The sequence below is a fragment of the Dendrobates tinctorius genome, unplaced genomic scaffold, assembly GCF_039654945.1.
Source record: "Dendrobates tinctorius isolate UK_male_01 unplaced genomic scaffold, ASM3965494v1 ptg000004l, whole genome shotgun sequence".
Taxonomy (NCBI): domain Eukaryota; kingdom Metazoa; phylum Chordata; class Amphibia; order Anura; family Dendrobatidae; genus Dendrobates; species Dendrobates tinctorius.
Genome location: NW_027361672.1, coordinates 13,716,867 through 13,739,544, shown reverse-complemented (window position 1 = coordinate 13,739,544; position 22,678 = coordinate 13,716,867). Strand labels below are relative to the sequence as shown.

Below are 22,678 nucleotides of genomic sequence, written 5' to 3'. Positions count from 1 at the left end.
CGTCGCTACCGCGGACGACGGTAAGTGCTGCTAACTGCAACGCGGCGGTAACTACTGCCGCTATACGATAGTGCCGTGAGGCATCACACTATCGGACGCTAGTGCAGAGGTGCGGTATGCACTGTGGCCTATAGCTTGCCACTGACTGGCGCTGACTATCTCTCTAGTTCCCTATCCACATACGTAATATCAGAGGGAAGGGGTTTCAAATGAGTCAGTCACCAGAATCATACATCCGTCACCATTCACACATAGCAAGTATAGTCTATACTAGCGCATGGGCGAGCGGCCATTCGGGCCTTTTATAGCCATGCGCTTCCAGACCTCTGAGATGGGCCAATCAGATCAGGACAAGGACCTGAGCACGTGACCCCCGATCTCCACTGGGAGATCGTCTCGTGGGCATGCCCAGTAGCGCGGCGAGAGGACTTAGCCTCTGGAGTGGTTTACTGAAAAGCAGGTTGCGCTACCATTGCTGGTCCAGAGGTGGCAGCAACATCCAGACCCAGAGAGCTGGTCTGAGCAGGGCGCCTGGATCGCCAAGATTGTTGTGCAGGTCCCTGAGCGGTCGGAATGGAATGGGAGACCGCTGGATGTATGGCTCTGGATTCCCGCTGTGCAGCTGCAGGAATCCGACGCCTAACAATAGAGGCCCTGATTCATCAAAGCCATTTTTCCAGAATTTTGGCAGAAATTGCTGTGAAAAGTCTCAAAATTTATGCCAGTTCTTCTCAGCTCCACCAAAATGGTCTGGAAAAAGAATTTATGGCAATGCATTTGTCAGGTGCTCCTGATTCATTAAGAGACATGACCCTCGTAATGAATTAGGAGTGTCTAACTCCACCACATCCACTCATCAAGACTGTAGAAACAGATTGTCGTTATTGATGAATCAGGGTGATAATATTTTGGTTCTGATTATGAGCATTTGTAATAACCATATTTCATCTATGATTCAGTGTTTTATTCTTGTGCACAGCTCACCAGATTGCACTGTCCCCCAACACCGATCGATTCCACGCTAACTGGGTAGGGGGAGATATAACTGGGATGACACTTGGAATTGTTGGAATGGGGAGGATTGGATACAAGATTGCTCAGCGAGCTAAAGCCTTTGAGATGAAGATTTTGTATCACAATAGGCACCGCAGGTAAGTCATAACTACAAATTTTTGTTACGCACAGGGGAGATTGCACCACACAGGTAGCCCATGGCAGACAGAAAGAAATCGGGAGTCTTAATCTCTCTGATCTCTGTTTGATATGGGTTCTATGAACTTGTACAAGACACCTCTGAAGATTCCTGGCTCTCGGTGAAAGTGACTAAAGTAATCCGGCCTTCTGTAATGTAATTTATTACCATGAGTAAAAAAGAGACACATTACATCCTGTTTGTACAAGTTTTTCATTTTGGGTTAATCTCTCTGCACTAAATTCACATTTTTTTCACATTCATAATTTATCACCTATCTACTCTCTAGGTGGTAAGTCGGAATAAGTCTCTGCTTAATACATAAGTGCTAAGAGAAGTTGCTAAAGAATTAGTATCTTTTGGGGAATCCAAGTATTTAATAAAGCAGGCATGTCAGGAGAGCTGAGGTGCACTTTATAGTGAACCTGTAATGGACCCAAGTATTAAACGTTTTTTCCCACACACAAAAGTTGATTTTAACCAATAGATCTTGGAATAATAATTTCCACCATTGGATGTGTTTAAGTAAAATATTCCTGTACTGAGGTAAGCTTATAAATGTGCCCCTGTTATGTGCTGTGTATTGGCCGTGTCTGACCATACAGGAACATGATCTGATCATATCGCAGCTCCTGGACAGGGGAGGACACAAAAGAAAGTATACTGACATTACAGCAGGGGATCGCAGTAAAGTCCTTTAATTGAAATAAACACTTCTCGCTTCTCTCTTACCCATTTATTCACCCAAAAAAAATATTGGCAAAGTTATACTCACTTTTCCGCTAATAATCCATTAATGCCCTTATCCCAAGGCGATCCGGATGGTTTCGTGAGTGGTCATATCAGTGATGCAACCGCTCTCCATTCCAGCCAAAACACACTGAGTTGAGTCTGAGAAGCGCTGCCTGTGACCGTCGGTAACCTTAATGACGTCACCGCCAGTCATACGCAGCCCCGTTCTCATGTTCAGCAGAGTGTTCATGTTGGCATGGTGAGCGGTTGCATCACTGACGTGACTGCTCACCAAACCATCCGGATCGTTTTATTATAGCCTGGGAAGCTTCATGGCTATTAGCCCCTTCCCAGAATATTAACACCAGCCCCCAGCTGTCGGATTTACCTTAGCTGGTTAGGAAAATTAAAGGGGACCCCATGCCGTTTTTTTTTTAGTATTTATTCAATACACGATATACACAGCGGGTGCTGACTCCAACTCCCAACAGCATCACCTGGTCTTGCTGATCCAAGGGAGACTAGGTGACAATGATGAGTTTAATTCAGCACCTGGGAACAGCGATAACCGTACTGCTTTTTCTCATGCGCCGGTACATGTCACACTGATGACACACGGACGCGTTTCGTCCGTGGTGAGTCAAAAAAAAGGACATGTCTTCGGGTTTTTAAAATGGGACACACGGTCCATGTGAAAAACTTGACGTGCGCACCGCCATGGAATACTGTGGGTGTGCGTTTACGTAATTTCAGTCCTTAAAAACGAACGTGTGAAGGGGGCCGAGTGCTGTTCCTCGGCTATTCCACCTGAAAATTCAGGAATTCATTGACAACTAGGCAGTAACATTTTTGTGAATTGATTGTGCACCTGCCCAGAAAGACAGATCCATTTAAGATAGCAAACATGAAATCATGTTTCGTTGTTTAGTAGTGGAAATATGAGAAAGTACTAAATGGAAGTATATTTGTGTTTGTCGTTTATTGAGCCATGTTTTCAAGACCCTTATGTGGTCTATATTCATCTATACCAATATCCTACAGGCAAGAAGAGGAAAGATCCGTGGGAGCCTCCTACTGTGCACGCCTGGATGACTTACTGCAGCAGTCCGATTACGTAATGCTTGTCGTCAACCTATGTACAGAAACGGAAAAGCTCATTGGGAAACATGAATTTCATATGATGAAACCTTCAGCTACACTTATAAATATAAGCAGAGGTGTGTATCTTATTAAAGATACCATAGTTATACAGTGGGGAAAAAAGTATTTAGTCAGCCACCAATTGTGCAAGTTCTCCCACGTAAAAAGATGAGAGAGGCCTGTAATTGACATGATAGGTAGACCACAACTATGAGAGTCAAAATGAGAAAACAAATCCAGAAAATCACCTTGTCTGATTTGGCAAGATTAATTTTGCAAATTATGGTGGAAAATAAGTATTTGGTCACCTAAAAAACATGCAAGATTTCTGGCTCTCACAGACCTGTAACTTCTTCTTTAAGAGGCTCCTCTATCCTCCACTCATTTCCTGTAGTAATGGCACATGTTTGAACTTGTTATCAATATAAAAGACACCTGTCCACAACTTCAGTCACACTCCAAACTCCACTATGGTGAAGACCTAAGAGCTGTCTAAGCACACCAGAAACAAAATTCTAGCCCTGCACCAGGCTGGGAAGACTGAACCTGCAATAGGCAAGCAGCTTGGTGTGATGAAATCAACTGTGGGAGAAATAATAAGAAAATGGAAGACATAAAAGACCAATGATAATCTTACTCGACCTGGGGCTCCACGCAAGATCTCACCCCATGGGGTCATAATGATTACAAGAACGGTGAGCAAAAATCCCAGAACCACACGGGGGACCTAGTGAATGACCTGAATAAGAGCTGGGACCACTGTAATAAAGGCTACCATCAGTAACACACTACGCCGCCAGGGACTTAGATCCTGCAGTGTCAGACGTGTCACCCTGCTTAATCCAGTACATGTCCTGGCCCGTGTGAAGTTTGTTAGAGAGCATTTGGATTATCCAGAAGAGTATTTAGAGATTGTCATATGGTCTGATGAAACCAAAGTAGAACTGTTTGGTAGAAACAAAACTCTTCGTGTTTGGAGGAGACAGAATGCTGAGTTGCATCCAAAGAACATCATACCTACTGTGGAGCATGGGTGTGGCAACATCATGCTTTGGGGCTGTTTCTCTGCAAAGGGACCAGGACGACTGATCCGTGTACATGAAAGAATGAATCGGGCCTCGTTTCGTGAAATTTTGAGTGCAAACCTCCTTCCATCAGCAAGGGCATTGAAGATGAAACGTGGATGGGTCTTTCAGCATGATAATCATCCCAAGCACACTTCCAGGGCAATGAAGGAGTAGCTTCGTAAGAAGCATATGAAGGTACTGGAGTGGAGTGGCCTAGCCAGTCTTCAGATCTCAACCCCATAGAAAACCTTTGGAGGGATTTGAAAGTCCGTGTTTCCCAGCGACAGGCCCAAAACATCACTGCTCTAGAGGAGATCTGCAGGGAGGAATGAACCAATATACCACCAACAGTGTGTGCCAAAATATTGAGATGAACTTTTGTTAATGACCAAATACTACTTTTCCAACATAATTTGCAAAATAAATCTTGCCAAGTCAGACAAGGTGATTTTCTGGATTTGTTTTCTCATTTTGACTCTCATAGTTGTGGTCTACCTATGATGTCAATTACAGGCCTCTCATGTTTTTAAGTACGAGAACTTGCACAATTGGTGGCTTACTAAATAGTTTTTTTTTCCCCACTGTACATATTCAGTTAGTTGTTGTTGTTATTATTATCATGCTTGTGGATATTGTAGCATTTATAAGCCTTGGTAAAGGTTTTACTAGTATTTAATGGAGGAGAAACCAGATACAGTCCAAATGTTCTTGAGAACAAGATTGTTTCTGACCAAATTTAATCTAATTTTTTTTTTTACTATTTTTCTATTATTGCCAATAAATTATTATGGTGCAGAATATCGTAATGTAATATATTTGCTTCTAGGACTTGTTGTTGATCAAGAAGCTTTGGTGGAAGCTTTACAGACCGGTCAGATAAAAGCCGCTGCATTAGATGTCACTTATCCGGAACCACTGCCGAGGTAAACGCTTATTAGTCATATTATCCTTGTTACATTAGTGGCTGACATATCATTGGTGAAGACGCACAGGGGCCCAAGAGGTAAGAGGGCCCACTACAACCCCCAAAGCAGGTGGAATTGTGCATTATGATGAACCCTTGCACTGCAAAGGGCCCATATGTTGCTCTTGCACAGGGACCCTTTTCGGCCTGTGTCCGCCAGTGTGTTACATGATTAGCTTCACAGATTTTCTAGGGCACCCGCATTCAAAGACTGCAGCTCGGGCAACAAATTCAGCTGTAGTACCAGGCACATTCACAATTGTATGAATATTGCTGTGTCCAAATAAATAATGAAGTTGCTGTGATACTTCAGTAAGAGATGCAGCGTCTTTGTTTTCCTGATCATTGGCAGTCAATGTATTTTGTGTATAATACTTTGGGACAATTAGGTTTTGCGTTGGGAAGCACAAGACCTTAACCCTGTTACAAGGAGGCTTTACACTTATGGGCTTTTCCCGCTTCTCAGACACTTGGTTGTTCAGATTTAGTCTAGTGTTCATTTGAGAGAGATGCAATATGTTTAAGTTCTGCTTTTTTTTTTTTTGTCATAGCCGACATGGATGTCCTCCACCTTTCTTTTCATTTTCCAATCCCAATATTCTACTGGTCATCCATTCCCCACAACTGGTACCACAGTGGAGTTCTGGTGATGCAACACCTGTGCAAGTGTGCAAGACCAACAAAGGGATGACCCTGCGGGCTTCCAAACATATCAGGCCGGTGTTTGTAATCCCCTCCCAGCCTATCCTCATGCTCCTCTTCTCTAAGGGGTCCATGTTGGCATGATCTTTAAGGGGTTGTCCCTCCTTTTTATTCCCATTTATTAGGCCATTTTTCCATTTGTTTCTTGGGAAAACCTCTCCTCATATGTCTGCCTTTTCCCACCTAGTTCCGTTTTCCACCTCTTCTGGCGCTTTGGCACAACTATCAGGGCTTCTACTATTAGGGAGCCCCATGGAACCCCTTAGCCTCCTTTTTCTCTTCCAAAGTCTTTCCTCCTTTGTCTATGGGGCAGATTTTATTGCTTCTTGTGCTTTTATTTGCCACTTTTAAGGGCCTTCCCTGCTGTTGGGTAGCATTTTTGACCACCCCCCCCACATTATCAGTTACCTTCTCCCAGTGCTTGTCCTCTCACAGGCCTCCATGCCAGGACGGCTACACCAAACTCAACTAATTTAGGTCGCAACCCAATTCAACTTGTGTAATGCTCCCTGATAGGCCTGATCCATCACCTGACCCTTGCTCCTTTCTCAGGGAGGTTGGAGAATAGGCTTTCTTCTTCTAGTCAGTGGTTTTCTTGTTGTTTTCATTTGCAGGAGGTTTTTTCCAGGTGTTTCTCTTGACGAATAGCATCTAGCCTCATTGATGTAAATGGATGCATCATCATCTTCTGGCTACAGGAACCACATTCTTGGCTCCTGACCCATTCTTGGGTATCGGTAGGTACCCTTTTGGTTAATTTTTAGCTCTTCTCGAAGCAGCCTGTTTTCTGGCCTTATAAAGTGCCTCAACCCCTTCTGATAAGCAGCTTGAGGAGCCTTCCTCTCTTCCTTGCAGATGCTGTCTCAAGAAATATAGGGTCTCTTCCCACAGACCTCCTTTAGCATCTAGAGAACATTTTTTGGATAGTGCCAATGCGGATGACAATACTTCTCTTTCTGCCAATTTTCAATCCTCAATTGACACCTCTGACTAAAACTCTGAGCCCAAACAGGATATTTAACTGGCTTTGGCCATGCAGGACCTCAGAAGTGAGGGACAGAATTCAATTTAATGATGGGTTTACCACTCCTTTAAAGATAGCGGTTTCCTTCTGTTAGCACCACGGACAACAAGTTTTTTTCCCAACCAAAAAAACTTTGATAATCTCCTTGCCAAAGAATGAAAATTCCCAGACAAGGTGCATGCATACCTTAAAGATGTTTGTAGCACTTGTTTCCTTTGTTGAGGAAATAGTTCCCATGTGGTACATACCTCTCTCCATAGATCATCAGGTCACTCATTTTTTAAAAGCCACCACCTAGCCTCTTTCTAATGCAACATTTCTTAGTAGATGGACACCCTTCCAAAGCAGACATAGTCAGCCCCTGTATCTGCTATGAACCATAGGACATGGGTCATAAGCAAGGCCATAACCAAGGTCTGGGACAACACAAAATGTTGGCCGTTCTTTCTATTTCCACATGTCAACTTATCAATGAAACTTTAATTGCATACTGGAGTGAGTGCTGTGGAATTTTGCGCTATAGTCTTTTGGGCATCTTCCTTCACACGATGTCTTCCTACTTCGGGCCTTAATATCTCATTTGTGGAGGAAGATCTTGTGTTTTATCTATTTCTGTATGAAGGTCCTGAACATTATGGTCGCAGTCTATGAGGCAGTCCCCTATGCCCAACTAAACACCCTCCAACTACAGAATTCCAGTGTGTCTTTCTGCAACAAGTCAGCTGACTCCTTTGAACTGCGTATCTGACTCACTGTTCAAGTTCACATGGACCTCTTTTGGTAGATGACAGCTCCCACTCTGTTTAATGCAAGTCTTTCTCCTTCTTTATTAAGTGGTAAGTAGTAACAACTGACGCTAGTCTGTGTGGTTTGACTCACTACACCAATCAGGGCCCTATTTTGCTGGAAGAATCCTGTTTTCAAATCATTCTTTTGGAACTGTGAGCCGTTTCGCTTGTTTCTGTCTCACTTGTCCCCTCTTCTCCAGAATTGGACTGCTTGTGTAGACAGACAACTCTAAGGTAATGGCCTACTTGAACCACCAGCGAGCCACCAATGACGGAAGTTGCCAAGTTCATACAATGGGTGGATTTTAACTTTTCAGTGCAGTGCTCTCCATCATTAACATTTACGCTTGGAGAATTGGGCAACATACTTTCTCTTATACAAGAAGTCTTCAGTCATCACTGCCTTCAATGGGTCACCGAAGTGAACTTCTTCACGTCTATCTCATTCACAAGATGCCAACCTATGAAGTTCTGAGATCTAAGGGTCTTAATGGCTTGGATGCCATACCATGCTCAAGACTCTTACAGGGGTTGTTCAATTTTGGCATGAAACTCTATGTCTCACTCTGTGTGACTGCAGACTTGGTAATCCTTACAGCACGCTTGGTGTACACTGTCAGGATTATCAGGTGCTGGTGGCAATACCAGTGGTCATAATTCTGACTAGACGTGCACAGCCTCGCTCAATTCACTGGTATTGGGGGCGAGGTGGCGCACATCTAGTGGGAATGTGCATATTGCATACTTGGAATCACATAACCTCCCACTCCTGAAGTCAGCATCCAGGAATTCTGATAGTGAACGCTGTGAGGATTTACAATTCTGCAGTCGCATACAGTGACTGCATAATTTCATGCCAAACCTGAACAACCCCCTTAAGCCTCAATCTGCTAAGATTTTTAACCATATTAGGTCTTATTTTTACTGTTAAAAATAACAGTTCTTACAGCATGAGGTTTTATCCATCCCAAGGATTCTTTTCTTTCTCTACTTTTGGTATGTACTTAGGCCTCCATGAAGGGAAAGGTTTCTGCTCTTTCCATTCTTTTTCAGCATACACTGGCTTTTTGCAAGCTCCCTTTCTCCTTGACATGCCTCATTGTGCCCTTCCTTAAAGGGTGTCTGTCACCCTATTTTCGGCCTATAAGCTGCGGCCACCGCCATCAGGTGCTTATCTACAGCATTCTGCAATGCTGTAGATAAGCCCCCGATGTAACCTGAAAAAGAAGAAAAACGAGTTATATTATACTCACCCGGGCGTCGGGTCCGGTCCGGCGCCTCCCATCTTCTAGAGATGACGTGCTCCTCCTTGCTTCATGTTGCGCTCCTGCACAGGTGTACTTTCTCTGCCTTGTTGAGGGCAGAGTAAAGTACTGCAGTGCGCAGGCATCGGGAAAGGTCAGAGAGGTCCGGCGCCTGCGCACTGCAGTACTTTACTCTGCCCTCAACAAGGCAGAGAAAGTACCCTGCGCAGGAGCGCAACATGAAGCATGGAGGACATCATCTCTAGAAGATGGGAGGCACCGGACCACGACACCCACCGCACCCGACCGCGCCCCCCCGGTGAGTATAATCTAACTTGTTTTTCTTATCTTTCAGGTTACATCGGGGGCTTATCTACAGCATTATAGAATGCTGTAGATAAGCCCCTGATGGCGGTGGCCGCAGCTGATAGGGCTAAAATGGGGTGACAGATTCCCTTTAAAGGCATTCGTTTGAATCTTGGGACCTCAGCTTGTTATATCACTTACACTTTGAGCCTCTACACAGTATATCGCCTAAGCTCATTTCCTGGAAGGTGGTATTTCTGGTGGCAGTCCCCTCCATTCACAGGCCTTCGCAGCTTCTCCCCTGTGATGCTTTCTTCCCTGTTCTCCATCAGGACAAGGTGGTTTTTCACTCCCTTTGCCATCCTTTTTTCTCAAGGTGGTTTCAGCCTCCCACAACAACATAGGCATAGTCCTCCCCTCTTTTGCCCATTCTCCGTTCTTTAGTGCTTTTTTCCACCGCTTGGATCTGGTCATTAAGGTGCATCATTTTGGTAAAGAAAGCTTTCTGATTCTCTCTTTGTGATCCTTGATGGACTATGCTATAACACCTATTTCCAAATGTGGGACCCAGTGTAACGGTCATTGTGGGAGAGCGTTACCACTCATTGCAGAAAAACAGTCAATTATCACACCTAGAAATCCCAGGCCTGCAAGGCTGCCACATCTCTGCCAAGTTCTACAAGATTCACTGTATGGCTTCTGCTGATGACAGCATGGGACATGAGGTGTTGCAGGCTTCTGTATGCTAGGCAGTCCACATGGTCAGCTATTGTATTTCCCACTTCCTGGGACTGTTCTAGGACATACAATGGTCCTCTGTCACCAATGATATTATTAAGAAAATACAAATTTTACTTATTTTTAACATGCAGTAAAATTATTTTTTCCTTTTGGGAGTCACAGAGTAAGTCCTGTTGTTTTTGAGGGTTTCTTCTTCTCCTGGTTCTGGTCATGTTAATTCCCGGTTGTTACTTGTTCCAGAATTTATTTTTACTCTCCTATTGCTTTTGGTACTAAAAAGCGCTGCCGAGTGCCCACCAAGAGGAGCCAAACACTTTTATTCTCTCCTAGTGCGAAGACTCTTAGTGGCAGGGCATGTATCCACCATGGAATTGTGTTCCCCAATGTATTCAGTTTAATGGGGATTTTACACTAAGTACAAAAATCCATCTTTTTATACATCAAATTCAGGTATAATACCTGATACAAATTAAAAGAGCAAGCTACATATGTTCAGGCATAATGAAAGAAATGCTCTTAGATTGAAGACCTCAGAATTATAAATGCAGTTCTATAACTCAGGCTGTATTTAAAGATGGGTTTACAGTACCCAACTGTCGGTGTGAAACCGCCGCCGATCAGTACATATCGCTGATTGGTGGTTGTTCAATAGCCTGTTTAAATAGGCAGACAAAAATTAAGATTTTTCTGTGCTCCTAGATGGCCATTGTCCTCAGCAGCACAGGCTCAGATTACACAGGATGATGTTTTGCCGATGATCTTGTCCTGTTTACACAGGACAAAGTGCTTCCAAGTGTTGTGATTTTTAAAGAAAAAATTATTTTCTTGAGCACTTAAAATCCTTTTACCTGATGAACAAGCATTTTGCAAATTTGTTGGGTGATTGGCAGCCTGTTTATACTGGAAATCAGGAGAGAAGCATTCCTATGAACGCTGTTCCTGATCAATGATTGTAAGTGAATCTCTGTTAATCATTTCTCCAAGATCTTTAGTTAAGGCCACATGGTGCAGTTGAGATATCGAAGGGTTATAACGTGCTTATTGCTTGCAGTCCGACAACCTGGACTCCCCTGATGCTGAGAACAGGGCGCTGAATTGCTTCCTTGGACTAAATCATCGTCTATGGGACTGCTGGAGATAGACAAGTATTCCAATAGAAAAGTTTAGAGCCCTGTCCTCATCAGTGGGGCCCTGCAGTCAGATTCCGGGTAATCGGCAAGTTATCATGTATTCTGTGGATAGGTGATAACTTCCTGATATTGGAATAACTCTGTAAGCACTTCTAGCTCTTAACTGCGCTCTACTTCTGGTGAGGATTTGGTTACAGAGGGCCTATAACCATTTTTTTTTAAATAATAGATATAAAAAAAATGATACCGTAAAAGAGAAAAAATGACTAACGTCTACCGATGGATCAGAACTTTCAGGAATGAGAATACAGGCATGTCCTAGCACCTATCCATTAGATACCATGACTATAATATTAGCTGCTGGGGATGCTTTTTAGCGCTGTTTTTAGTTACAGCTGTGAAATCTCATGGCTCTTGCTATATGCTGCCAAGGATTATAGGAGGTGCCATGGGTTTTTTTTTTTACCAAGAAGATTTACACCTGCTGTTAGCTGGGTCATTTACTTCACTTTTGGAAAATATATTAATTACTTGTACATTTTAGTATTTTTATTTTTTTTTTATTTCATTGGTCCTCTTTAAAAACTTTCTTCAGATTGGAGAATTGTGTCTCTATAATTAAATTCATCTTTTTCCCCAGAGATCACCCATTGCTTAAAATGAGCAATGTTGTTTTAGCGCCCCACATGGGGACTGCAACCCGTGGCACTCTGCACCTTATGATGGAAGACATGGTTCAAAGTATGATGGATTCTGTTAATGGTCTCCCAGTGTCCAATGAAGTTACCGCCTGATAACTCAACTTTTTGTAGTTTTGACGATTTATATTGTCCTCTATTTATCCTGCATTTGCCAGTGAATACATGTATGCAGTGTGTGAATAGACACTAAACCTTTCTGCCCATTAACCTAACAAAGCAACTCATATGTAGTAGAAGGCTTCACATAGAGGTCAATGCGAAATCCTAAACTTTTGTTTCTCATAAAAGGAAATACATTTCTGAAAATATTTTTATACATATTTTTTTTATGTCCCCAACTCCCTAGTTTTACATCAGTGATATCTCTATACCACAAGTATAGAGAGGCCTCCATTACTCAGTTTTTCAATTTGTAATGTGCATTTGTGCTTCCTTTACAACCTTAAATCTATTCTATGCACTTAAAACAATGACATCAACAAAAAAATGTCCTCTTGTAACATATGCTGGATTGCACGTCATAATACTTAATGAAACCAAATGCACAGATCAGTAGTTTCACATAGAACCAAGCACAAACGTAGTGAACACTGGGAATCCCTAAAGCGAACCTGTCAGCAGGATTTTGATCAGTAAACGACATACACTAATATTTGAGTACTAGCTATTGAACCCGTTCTACGCCCGGGTGGCGAGCATTTTTATTGCTATATGGTCTCCCATCCTGGTATGTGCTGCCCCTCTCCTATCCTGGTATGTATGGTAACCCTCATCCCTATCCTGCTATGCATGTGAAAAATGAGGATGAATGAACTCATGGAGATCAACATTGATGTTGATCTCCATGAGTTCATTCATCCTCATTTTTCACAGTCTTCTACTAGGCATTGCTCCTACTGGCCAGTTTCCTACTCCACACTGATGAGGGGCAATACCCAGGAACAGCTGTCTGTGGATGGATACCATGTTTTGGCATAGGTGGTTTCCTTCATTGGAGACTGCTTTTCCCGTGGTTGTTCCTTCCCGGGGAAAGACCTGGCTAGTCATTGCTTGCGTTGAGAAACGTGATGGTGTCTCCGCGGCTTGTGTTTTGCATGTTTTTACATATCCTTCTATGCACGGCCCCCTCATCCCTATAATGGTATACATGACCCCCTCATCCCTATAATGGTATGCATGGCCCACTCATCCCTATTCTGGTATGTATGGTCCCCCCCCCCCCCCAATTCTAGTATGCATGGTACCCCCTCATTCCTATCCTGGTATGCATGGTCCCCTCACCCCCCAATTCTGGTATGCATGGTACCCCCTCATCCCTATCCTGGTATGCATGGTACCCCCTCATCCATATCCTGGTATTCATGGTTCCTTCACCCTCCAATCCTGGTATGTATGGTCTCCTCACCCTCCAATCCTGGTATGCATGGTCTCCTCACCCCTCCAATCCTGGTATGCATGGTCTCCTCACCCCCCCAATCCTGGTATGCATTGTCCCTTCACCCCCCAATCCTAGTATGCATTGTCCCTTCACCCCCCAATCCTAGTATGCATTGTCCCCTCACCCCCCAATCCTAGTATGCATGGTCCCCCCCTCATGCCTATCGTAGGATGCATGCTACCCCTCACCCCCCAGTCCTGGTATGCATGCTACCCCTCACCCCCCAATCCTGGTATGCATGGTCCTCTCACCCCCCCTATCCTGGTATGCATGGTCCCCTCACCCCCCAATCCTGGCATGCATGGTCCCCCTCACCCCCTTTCCTGGTATGCATGGTCCCCTCACCCCCCCTTTCGTTGTATACCTGCTACCCCTCATCCCTATTAAACTGCACACATGCAAAAAAAAAAAAAAAAAACAAACAATTTATACTCACCCTTCTTTCCTGTGCTCCAGCGCTGTCCCGCTCTGCTGGAGGCCGGGGGAGGGGTGTGGCGCCGGAGTGCGCAAATGCCCATACCGCGCTGTCCGGCGCCATATTGCTGAAGACACTGCAAATTTGTCTTCAGTAAAATGGCGCCTGATAGCGCTATGCGCATGCGCAATTCCCACGCGCACTCCTGCCCCGGTCTCCGGCAGAAGAGAAGCGCCGCGGCAATGCTCTTCCCGGTCATTTAAGTATGGCGCCGGAGATCGCGGTATACATTGTGTGTACGCGTACTGCAATCTCCGGCGCCATACACACTCCTCTTACCGCTGGATGCCTCATTCTGTCTGGAGCCAGACTGTCCCACACTTGTGATGCTGTTACTTTCTTATAAAAAGGTACTATCTCTGTTTCTAAAACTATCATGGGTTTGTACATGATGTTTATACTTCAGACACAAGTAGTTCTTTTAAATGCATAAGATGTGGAGTGGAATGCTTACACTAGTCCCCATCATGTAATATTATGCTCTACAGTTGTGGCCAAAGGTATTGACACCCCTGCAATTCTGTCAGATAATACTAGGTTTCTTCCTGAAAATGATTGCAAACACAAATTCTTTGGTATTATTATCTTCATTTAATTTGTCTTAAATGAAAAAACACAAAGGAGAATGAAGCAAAAAGCAGAACATTGATCATTTCACACAAAACTCCAAAAATGGGCCAGACAAAAGTATTGGCACCCTCAGCCTAATACTTGGTTGCACAACCTTTAGCCAAAATAACTGCGACCAACCGCTTCCGGTAACCATCAATGAGTTTCTTATAATGCTCTGCTGGAATTTTAGACCATTCTTCTTAAGCAAACTGCTCCAGGTCCCTGATATTTGAAGGGTGCCTTCTCCAAACTGCCATTTTTAGATCTCTCCACAGGTGTTCTATGGGATTCAGGTCTGGACTCATTGCTGGCCACCTTAGAAGTCTCCAGTGCTTTCTCTCCACAGGTGTTCTATGGGATTCAGGTCTGGACTCATTGCTGGCCACCTTAGAAGTCTCCAGTGCTTTCTCTCAAATCATTTTCTAGTGCTTTTTGAAGTGTGCTTTGGGTCATTGTCCTGCTGGAAGACCCATGACCTCTGAGGGAGTCCCAGCTTTCTCACACTGGGCCCTACATTATGCTGCAAAATTTGTTGGTAGTCTTCTGACTTCATAATGCCATGCACACGGTCAAGCAGTCCAGTGCCAGAGGCAGCAAAGCAACCCCAAAACATCAGGGAACCTCCACCATGTTTGACTGTAGGGACCATGTTTTTTTCTTTGAATGCCTTTTTTTTTCTCCTGTAAACTCTTTGTTGATGCCTTTGCCCAAAAAGCTCTACTTTTATCTCATCTGACCAGAGAACATTCTTCCAAAACGTTTTAGGCTTTTTCAGGTAAGTTTTGGCAAACTCCAGCCTGGCTTTTTTATGTCTTGGGGTAAGAAGTGGGGTCTTCCTGGGTCTCGTACCATACAGTCCCTTTTCATTCAGATGCCGACGGATAGAACGGGTTGACACTGTTGTACCCTCGGACTGCAGGGCAGCTTGAACTTGTTTGGATGTTAGTCGAGGTTCTTTATCCAACATCCGCACAATCTTGCGTTGAAATCTCTTGTCAATTTTTCTTTTCCGTCCACATGTAGGGAGGTTAGCCACAGTGCCATGGGCTTTAAACTTCTTGATGACACTGCGTACGGTAGACACAGGAACATTCTGGTCTTTGGAGATGGACTTGTAGCCTTGAGATTGCTCATGCTTCCTCACAATTTGGTTCCTCATGTCCTCAGACAGTTCTTTGGTCTTCTTTTTTCTTTTCTCCATGCTCAATGGAGCAAGGACACAGGACAGAGGTTGAGTCAACTGGCTGCAAGTGTGATTTAGTTATTACCAACACCTGTTAGGTGCCACAGGTAAGTTACAGGTGCTGTTAATAACACAAATTAGAGAAGCTTCACATGATTTTTCGAACAGTGCCAATACTTTTGTCCACCCTCTTTTTTATGTTTGGTGTGGAATTATATCCAATTTGGCTTTAGGACAATTCTTTTTGTGTTTTTTCATTTAAGACAAATTAAATGAAGATAATAATACCAAAGAATTTTGTGTTTGCAATCATTTTAAGGAAGAAACTGAGTATTATCTGACAGAATTGCAGGGGTGTCAATACTTTTGTCCACAACTGTATCTGTCATACAGGTCTATATTGTGTCCCTCTGTTGTGAGGCACCTGTGCTTTTAACGTTACACATATTAGATATATATTTGTATACTCAATGAATATTACTTTTAAAGGATTCGTAGTGTTGACTTCTTATGCTGTAGGTTCTATATGCAACTACTGACTTGGGCATTTGTTTTCACTGAAAGCACCACTCCAGCGTGTTTTCTTAGTGCATCGTTGGAGTGGTGCTACTAATCAAAGTTCCCTATCCCTAGTCTTTTATGCTTTCCAGCCGCGGTTACAACATGGCAGCAAGGAACCAGAGTGGTGCCAGGGAGAATTGAAGACAGCGACAGATAAGTATAAGACTAGGGACAGGGAACTTAGGTTATTAGCTCCACTCCAATGCTGAAATAAATAAAAAAAATGATGCTTTAACGGTATTGTACAGGATTAGAAAACAGTGTACAGGTCAATCCTGGCATTGTAACTCGGCTTAGTTTTCAATGGAGCTAAACTTCAATACCACAACCAACCTGTGGAGCGATGGGGATGTAAGCGGCTATCTTTTTTTTCCTAGTCTTGTACACCACACCCAACCTATGGACAAGTGTGGAGGTCAGCATCTATATTTTTCTAGTGCTGTATTACCAACCGCTTTATGTGTGTATGTGTGTATGTATATATATATATATACACTCACTGGCCACTTTATTAGGTACACCATGCTAGTAAGGGGTTGGACCCCCTTTTGCCTTCAGAACTGCCTCAATTCTTCGTGGCAGAGATTCAACAAGGTGCTGGAAGCATTCCTCAGAGATTTTGGACCATATTGACATGATGGCATCACACAGTTGGCGCAGATTTGTCGGCTGCACATCCTTGATGCGAATCTCCCGTTCCACCACATCCCAAAGATGCTCTATTGGATTGAGATCTGGTGACTGAGGAGGCCATTTGAGTACAGTGAACTCATTGTCATGTTCAAGAAACCAATCTGAGATGATTCGAGCTTTTTGACATGGCGCATTATCCTGCTGAAAGTAGCCATCAGATGTTGGGTACATTGTGGTCATAAAGGGATGGACATGGTCAGCAACAATACTCAGGTAGGCTGTGGCGTTGCAACGATGCTCAATTGGTACCAAGGGGCCCAAAGAGTGCCAAGAAAAAATTCCCCACACCATGACACCACCACCACCAGCCTGAACCGTTGATACAAGGCAGGATGGATCCATGCTTTCATGTTGTTTACGCCAAATTCTGACCCTACCATCCGAATGTCGCAGCAGAAATCGAGACTCATCAGACCAGGCAACGTTTTTCCAATCTTCTACTGTCCAATTTCGATGAGCTTGTGCAAATTGTAGCCTCAGTTTCCTGTTCTTAGCTGAGAGGAGTGGTACCCAGTGTGGTCTTCTGCTGCTGTAGCCCATCTGCCTCAAAGTTCGACGCACTGTGCGTTCAGAGATGCTCTTCTGCCTACCTTGGTTGTAACGGGTGGCAATTTGAGTCACTGTTGCCTTTCTATCAGCTCGAACCAGTCTGCCCATTCTCCTCTGACCTCTGGCATCAACAAGGCATTTCCGGCCACAGAACTGCCGCTCACTGGATTTTTTTTCTTTTTCGGACCATTCTCTGTAAACCCTAGAGATGGTTGTGCGTGAAAATCCCAGTAGATCAGCAGTTTCTGAAATACTCAGACCAGCCCTTCTGGCACCAACAATCATGCCACGTTCAAAGGCACTCAAATCACCTTTCTTCCCCATACTGATGCTCGGTTTGAACTGCAGGAGATTGTCTTGACCATGTCTACATGCCTAAATGCACTGAGTTGCCGCCATGTGATTGGCTGATTAGAAATTAAGTCTTAACACACAGTTGGACAGGTGTACCTAATAAAGTGGCCAGTGAGTGTATATATATATATATATATATATATATATATATATATATATGTGACATGACTTAAAAAGTAATAAGTGTTTTATAACCTTGCGTTGTGAATAAACCCTCATTTTACATTAATATCTGTATTGATGGCAATTTTTAACAGTAGACAATTCTGGATGCTTAAAGGATTTGTGAGCTGCAATTAGAGGCTGAATAAAAGAGGTTTTTATAATGTGCATGTGGCTGGCATCATTTTTTTTATGTTTTACAGTATAAGTAGTCAATGTCTTACTTGATTTGCTTACTGTGGTTTTACAGTGAATAGAAATTCCTGTTAACATGGTTTAATAAAATGGTTATCCAACATATGAAATGTTTTAAATAGCTGGCAATTTCCAACCCCAATTCCAAAAAAGTTGAGCCGCTATGTAAAGAACGCAATAATTTGGAAATCTGTTCTAACTATTTTTCATTCACAATACAACATAGAATGCAGATCAGAAGGTGAAAGTTAGGTATTAACATTTCACTTGAAAAAATGAAAGGGGTTGTCCACTACTAGGACAACCCCTTCTTAAAGTACATGTTCAGCCCCGATAAAATAATAAAACCTATACTCACCTCCTGTGCCGGAGCCATTCCTGCAGGATCGGCACTCACTCTCCCCGGGGCTGTGATACTGTGTTATTAAACTTGATGTTGGCATCACTGTCTCTGCCTTCTTACTAACAGAACATGAAGAGGAAGTCAGGGCTGCAGCTCATCTCAGACCTCCTCTTCATGTTCAATATGTCTGAAGAAAGAGACAGTGATGATTGGGCGCCGAGCATCACATGTCATTCCACTGCATCATAGCCCCGGCACCACGAATGCCGACAAGGCTAGAACGGAGTCGGCACGTGAGGTGAGTAAAGGCTTTATTATTTTAGCAGGGCTGAACATTTACTTTAAGAAGGGGTTGTTCTAGTAGTGGACAACCCCTTTAAGTCATATAGAAACTGATGGCATCAACACATCTCACAAATTATTGGAGTTCACAAAATGCTGGAAAAGTAAATGGTACTTATGAAAAACAGCTGGACAGTTAAATTTCAACACGTGACTGTGTATTAAAAGAGCATGTTAGAGAAGCAGTCTCAGAGTCTTGCAAAGAAGAAGACTACTGTCAACACAACCCAGAAACTCTAGGCCAAAGCTCATTTAAAATTGACTGAAGCAAAAGGGAAAACTGTCCTGTGGTCAGAAGAATCAAAATTATAAATTCTTTATGGAAACCCTGAACACCATGTCCTATGGAACTGAAGAGGAGAGGGACCATCCAGCTTGTTATCTGTGCACAGTTCTAAAGCCTGCACTGATGGTATGGGTCTATGACATGGATAGATTAGACATCTTATCTTAAAAGGCAGTAACAATGCCTAAAGCCCCCGTTACACACTGCGATATCGCTAGCAATATCGCTGTAAAGTCACTGATTTTGTGACGTTGCAGCGATATTGCTGCATGTCATACTTACCTCCGACCGGCTCCCCCGCTGGTTATCGCTGATCGCGCGAGAAGCTGCTGGACCATTACTCGTCGGTCACTTCCTGCTGTGACGACGAGGGATGCGTGGAGCCGGGCGGGAGGACGCAGGATCGCCGCGTCTGACAGGTAAGTAGCAATCCCCGTCCCCAGCGATGTCGCTGGTGAGATCTGCCTGTGTGGCAGCTCACTAGCGACCACCTAGCGATGCACCAGCGATCCTGACCGCGTCATATCGCTGGTGCATCGCTAGGTGTAACGGTACCCTTACATTATATAGAGATTTTAGAACAACATATACTCACATCCAGATAACGTCTATTCTAGGTGAGGCCTTACATATCTCATCAAGGTAATGCTAAACTAAATACTATAGCCTTCACAACACGCCGTCCAAAAGAAGAGTTTTGCTGATGAATTGTCTGCCTGCAGTCCAGATCTTACACCAGTAGAAAACATTTGGCGCATTGTGAAATGAAAAATCAGGCTTAGAAGAAAAAGATCGTCAAGCAGTCAAAATCCTACATCAGACAAGAATGGGACAACTGTCCTCTCCCCAAAACTCCAGCAACTGATCTCACTTCCCACATGTTTCCAGACCATTATAAAATATTGCTATAAGAGATTTCCAAATCATTACTTGTTTTCTTTACATTTTACACAGTGTCCCAAGTTTTTTGGAATTGGGGTTGTAACAAAAAAATGAAAAGATACAATACTCATTTAGTGGTTTCCCGATCTTTAGTGTTGAGCTTTCAATGGTGCTGCTGCTCTTTGTGATGGCCATAGCGGTCACGTACTCTGCCGCTGTCATCACAGCTCAGCAATGGGGGCCATGGTCTCAGAAGTATAGCACGTCCCGGCCGCATGTAAGCACAGACCTTTCACAGACATACTACATAGTTTTTATGGGAAGAATAGCCTTGTATGCAGATCTTTTCTACCTATGACACTACTGCTGAAACTCGAAATGTACCGTAAAGTTACTAGCGCAGCACAAAATGTTCACTTTACATATTAACTAAGAAAAAAACTTTGAAACACAAAATAAACGCTGAGTAAAGTATATGTCACGCTTTGGTAGTGACTGCCACAAATGAAAAGTCAAATAAAATTCCCCTTGTCAGCAAGGTTTCTTTTTTGTTTCTACTGGAGATCTTTTTAGATTTTGTCAGCTTGTTTTTTTAACTTGTTTCCTTTGCATTCCTTCTAGAGATCACCCACTTCTAAACCTCAGAAATGCTATTGTAACACCCCACATGGGGAGTGCAACCTTCCAATCCAGATGGTTAATGATGGAGCATATGGTACAAAGTATGATTGATGCTGTAAACAACCTTCCTGTTTCCTATGGCGTTACTGAGAACTAACATTTGAAGATCTCTTATATGCATCATTAGATTACAAGAATATCGTGAATGCAACATAGGTCAGCATAGGCACATTTAATATCTTGCTGATTTCATTCACATACTCCTCATAGTTAGAATTGATCTTCTACACTCCAAGCCGTTACCTTAAAATTAAAGTTGTATAGTTAAAAAGATGAATATGTAGCCCAGATAATACATTTCTTGTGATTTTTTTTTTTAATGTAAAAATAAGAAAACATTCATTTTTGTTGTTTTCATTTAAATGTTGTGACGTTTCTAATGAACTTTTTCATAATTAAATGGGTTGTCCAAAATGTTATATTGGTGGTCAATCCTTAGGGGCGGATCTGCAGTTTTCCACTGCAGCAACTACACAGTTCATGGAGCTGTTGTGTTCTGCTGCGCAACTAATCACTACTGGCCGGAGCTGGGTACAGCTGATCGACGTGGGTGCCAGGTGTAGAGGGGGGCAGCGCAGGTCACTTATTAGGAACCATCAATAAAATACAACGTGGACTGACGCACATAATGACATAAGCAGTAGAGGATGGGAAAATAATGGGAGATAGACAATGAATTGTCTTGCAAAGATTCTATCCCCATTTACATTCCTCTAAGGTAATTCACTGTTTGCGTGGAATTTCTGTCCCAGTTATTATCTGGGTCTAGAGTTAGTTAAGTGCAACCATTTACACTAGAGGAAGTAGGTAGTAACAGAGAAGACATTACAGTCATTCAAAAATAAAAAGGCTTGATCGGCCTTTTAGGACAACTGCACAAAGTATATAGTAAGATGTTATTGCCACGTTTGTTGAAATTTTTCCAGGAAGTGGCAGAGTTGGGATGTCTCCTGGACTCCATGATGGAGGCAATTAAAGTCCTTTTATTGAAACCAGGGAAAGACCGCACCTCTTATAGATCGTTCTCACTGATACCAGTAGACATCAAACTGATAGATACAGTTCTGGCTAAGAGCCCTGTCACACATAGCGACTCGCTAGCGATCCCGACAATGATATGAACTTGCGATCATCATCACATAGCGATCAGCACCAGTGACGACGATCGCGCGCGTCGCTGTGTACCTTAGATACCAGCGCACTGGTGCAGGGATCTCGTATCCAAGGTAAATAGTGGGTTTCTAAGCGCTGCGCTTAGAAACCCGCTGTTTACCTCGGTTACCAGCTCCCTGCACCAGCGCGCTGGTATCTAAGGTACACTGCAGGTTTCTAAGCGCCGCGCGGGGCTTAGAAACCCGCTGTTTACCTTGGCTACCAGCTCCCTGCACCAGCGCGCTGGTATCTAAGGTACACTGCAGATTTCTAAGCGCCGCGTGGGGCTTAGAAACCCGCTGTTTACCTTGGATACGAGCTGGGAGCTTGCTGATCGTTGCTTTCCCGCCTGTTATGATTGAGTCACTGAGGAGGAAAGCAAGACCAAGCTAAGCCACAGAAAACCAGAGAGGTTGGTAACTAAGCGGATTGCAGACCCCTGATCCTATCCACACAACTCGCAGTAGCCTTGGAGCGTACCTACGATGATCCTAGACGCCTCGACACAGCCAGAAAACTAAATAAGCCTAAAGCAAGAAAGGGGAAATCTAAACTGCCCCAGAGCAGACCCCAAAGGAATAGATAGCCCCCAAACATATATTGTCGGTGAGGCAAGATGAAAACACAAACGCAGGTAGGAAAATATACTGAGAAAACGATGGGGCCCACACTAACTAGACAGGACAGGAAAGGAAAGACTCTCTGCTATCACGCAAAAAACCCTGCAAATAATGCCAAACACGTCTGATAGAAAAAATACTGAAGTCACTAGACTTCGCCCACTATATCCGCACTCTGGTATATTCTGAAAGCAGAGCAAAAAGAGACCAATCTAATGGACAAAATCGAACTGGCACAAGCAGTAACATAAGGATGGAAATTCAGCACAGCCCCAGCCGAAGCTGGCTGACCACACAAAACTGAAATAGACAAAACCAGATCAAATGTGAACCATAGCAAAAGAACACTTAGCTGAGCATGCAGGGACTGAGCTGGAAACTAAGACCTCAGGAGGCAGGAAAAAATCACCAGGGATAGA

General features: G+C 43.5%; 1 protein-coding gene across 3 annotated transcripts in view; it reads left to right on the top strand.

The window, feature by feature from the left end:
• LOC141082258 (glyoxylate/hydroxypyruvate reductase B-like) overlaps positions 1-20,906 on the top strand; it is a 32,508-nt gene extending 11,602 nt beyond the window's left edge. For 2 of the 3 annotated variants that reach the window (XM_073566206.1, XM_073566200.1), the window contains exons 3-6: positions 980-1,151; positions 2,966-3,141; positions 4,958-5,054; positions 20,428-20,906. In XM_073566206.1, coding sequence (XP_073422307.1) covers positions 980-1,151; positions 2,966-3,141; positions 4,958-5,054; positions 20,428-20,584 — 602 coding nt within the window. In that variant the 3' untranslated portion in view covers positions 20,585-20,906. Of the gene's footprint in view, positions 1-979; positions 1,152-2,965; positions 3,142-4,957; positions 5,055-11,670; positions 13,595-20,427 lie in introns of those variants that run through there. The other variant, XM_073566211.1, reaches the window with a different exon arrangement.
• The last annotated feature ends 1,772 nt before the right edge of the window (positions 20,907-22,678 follow it).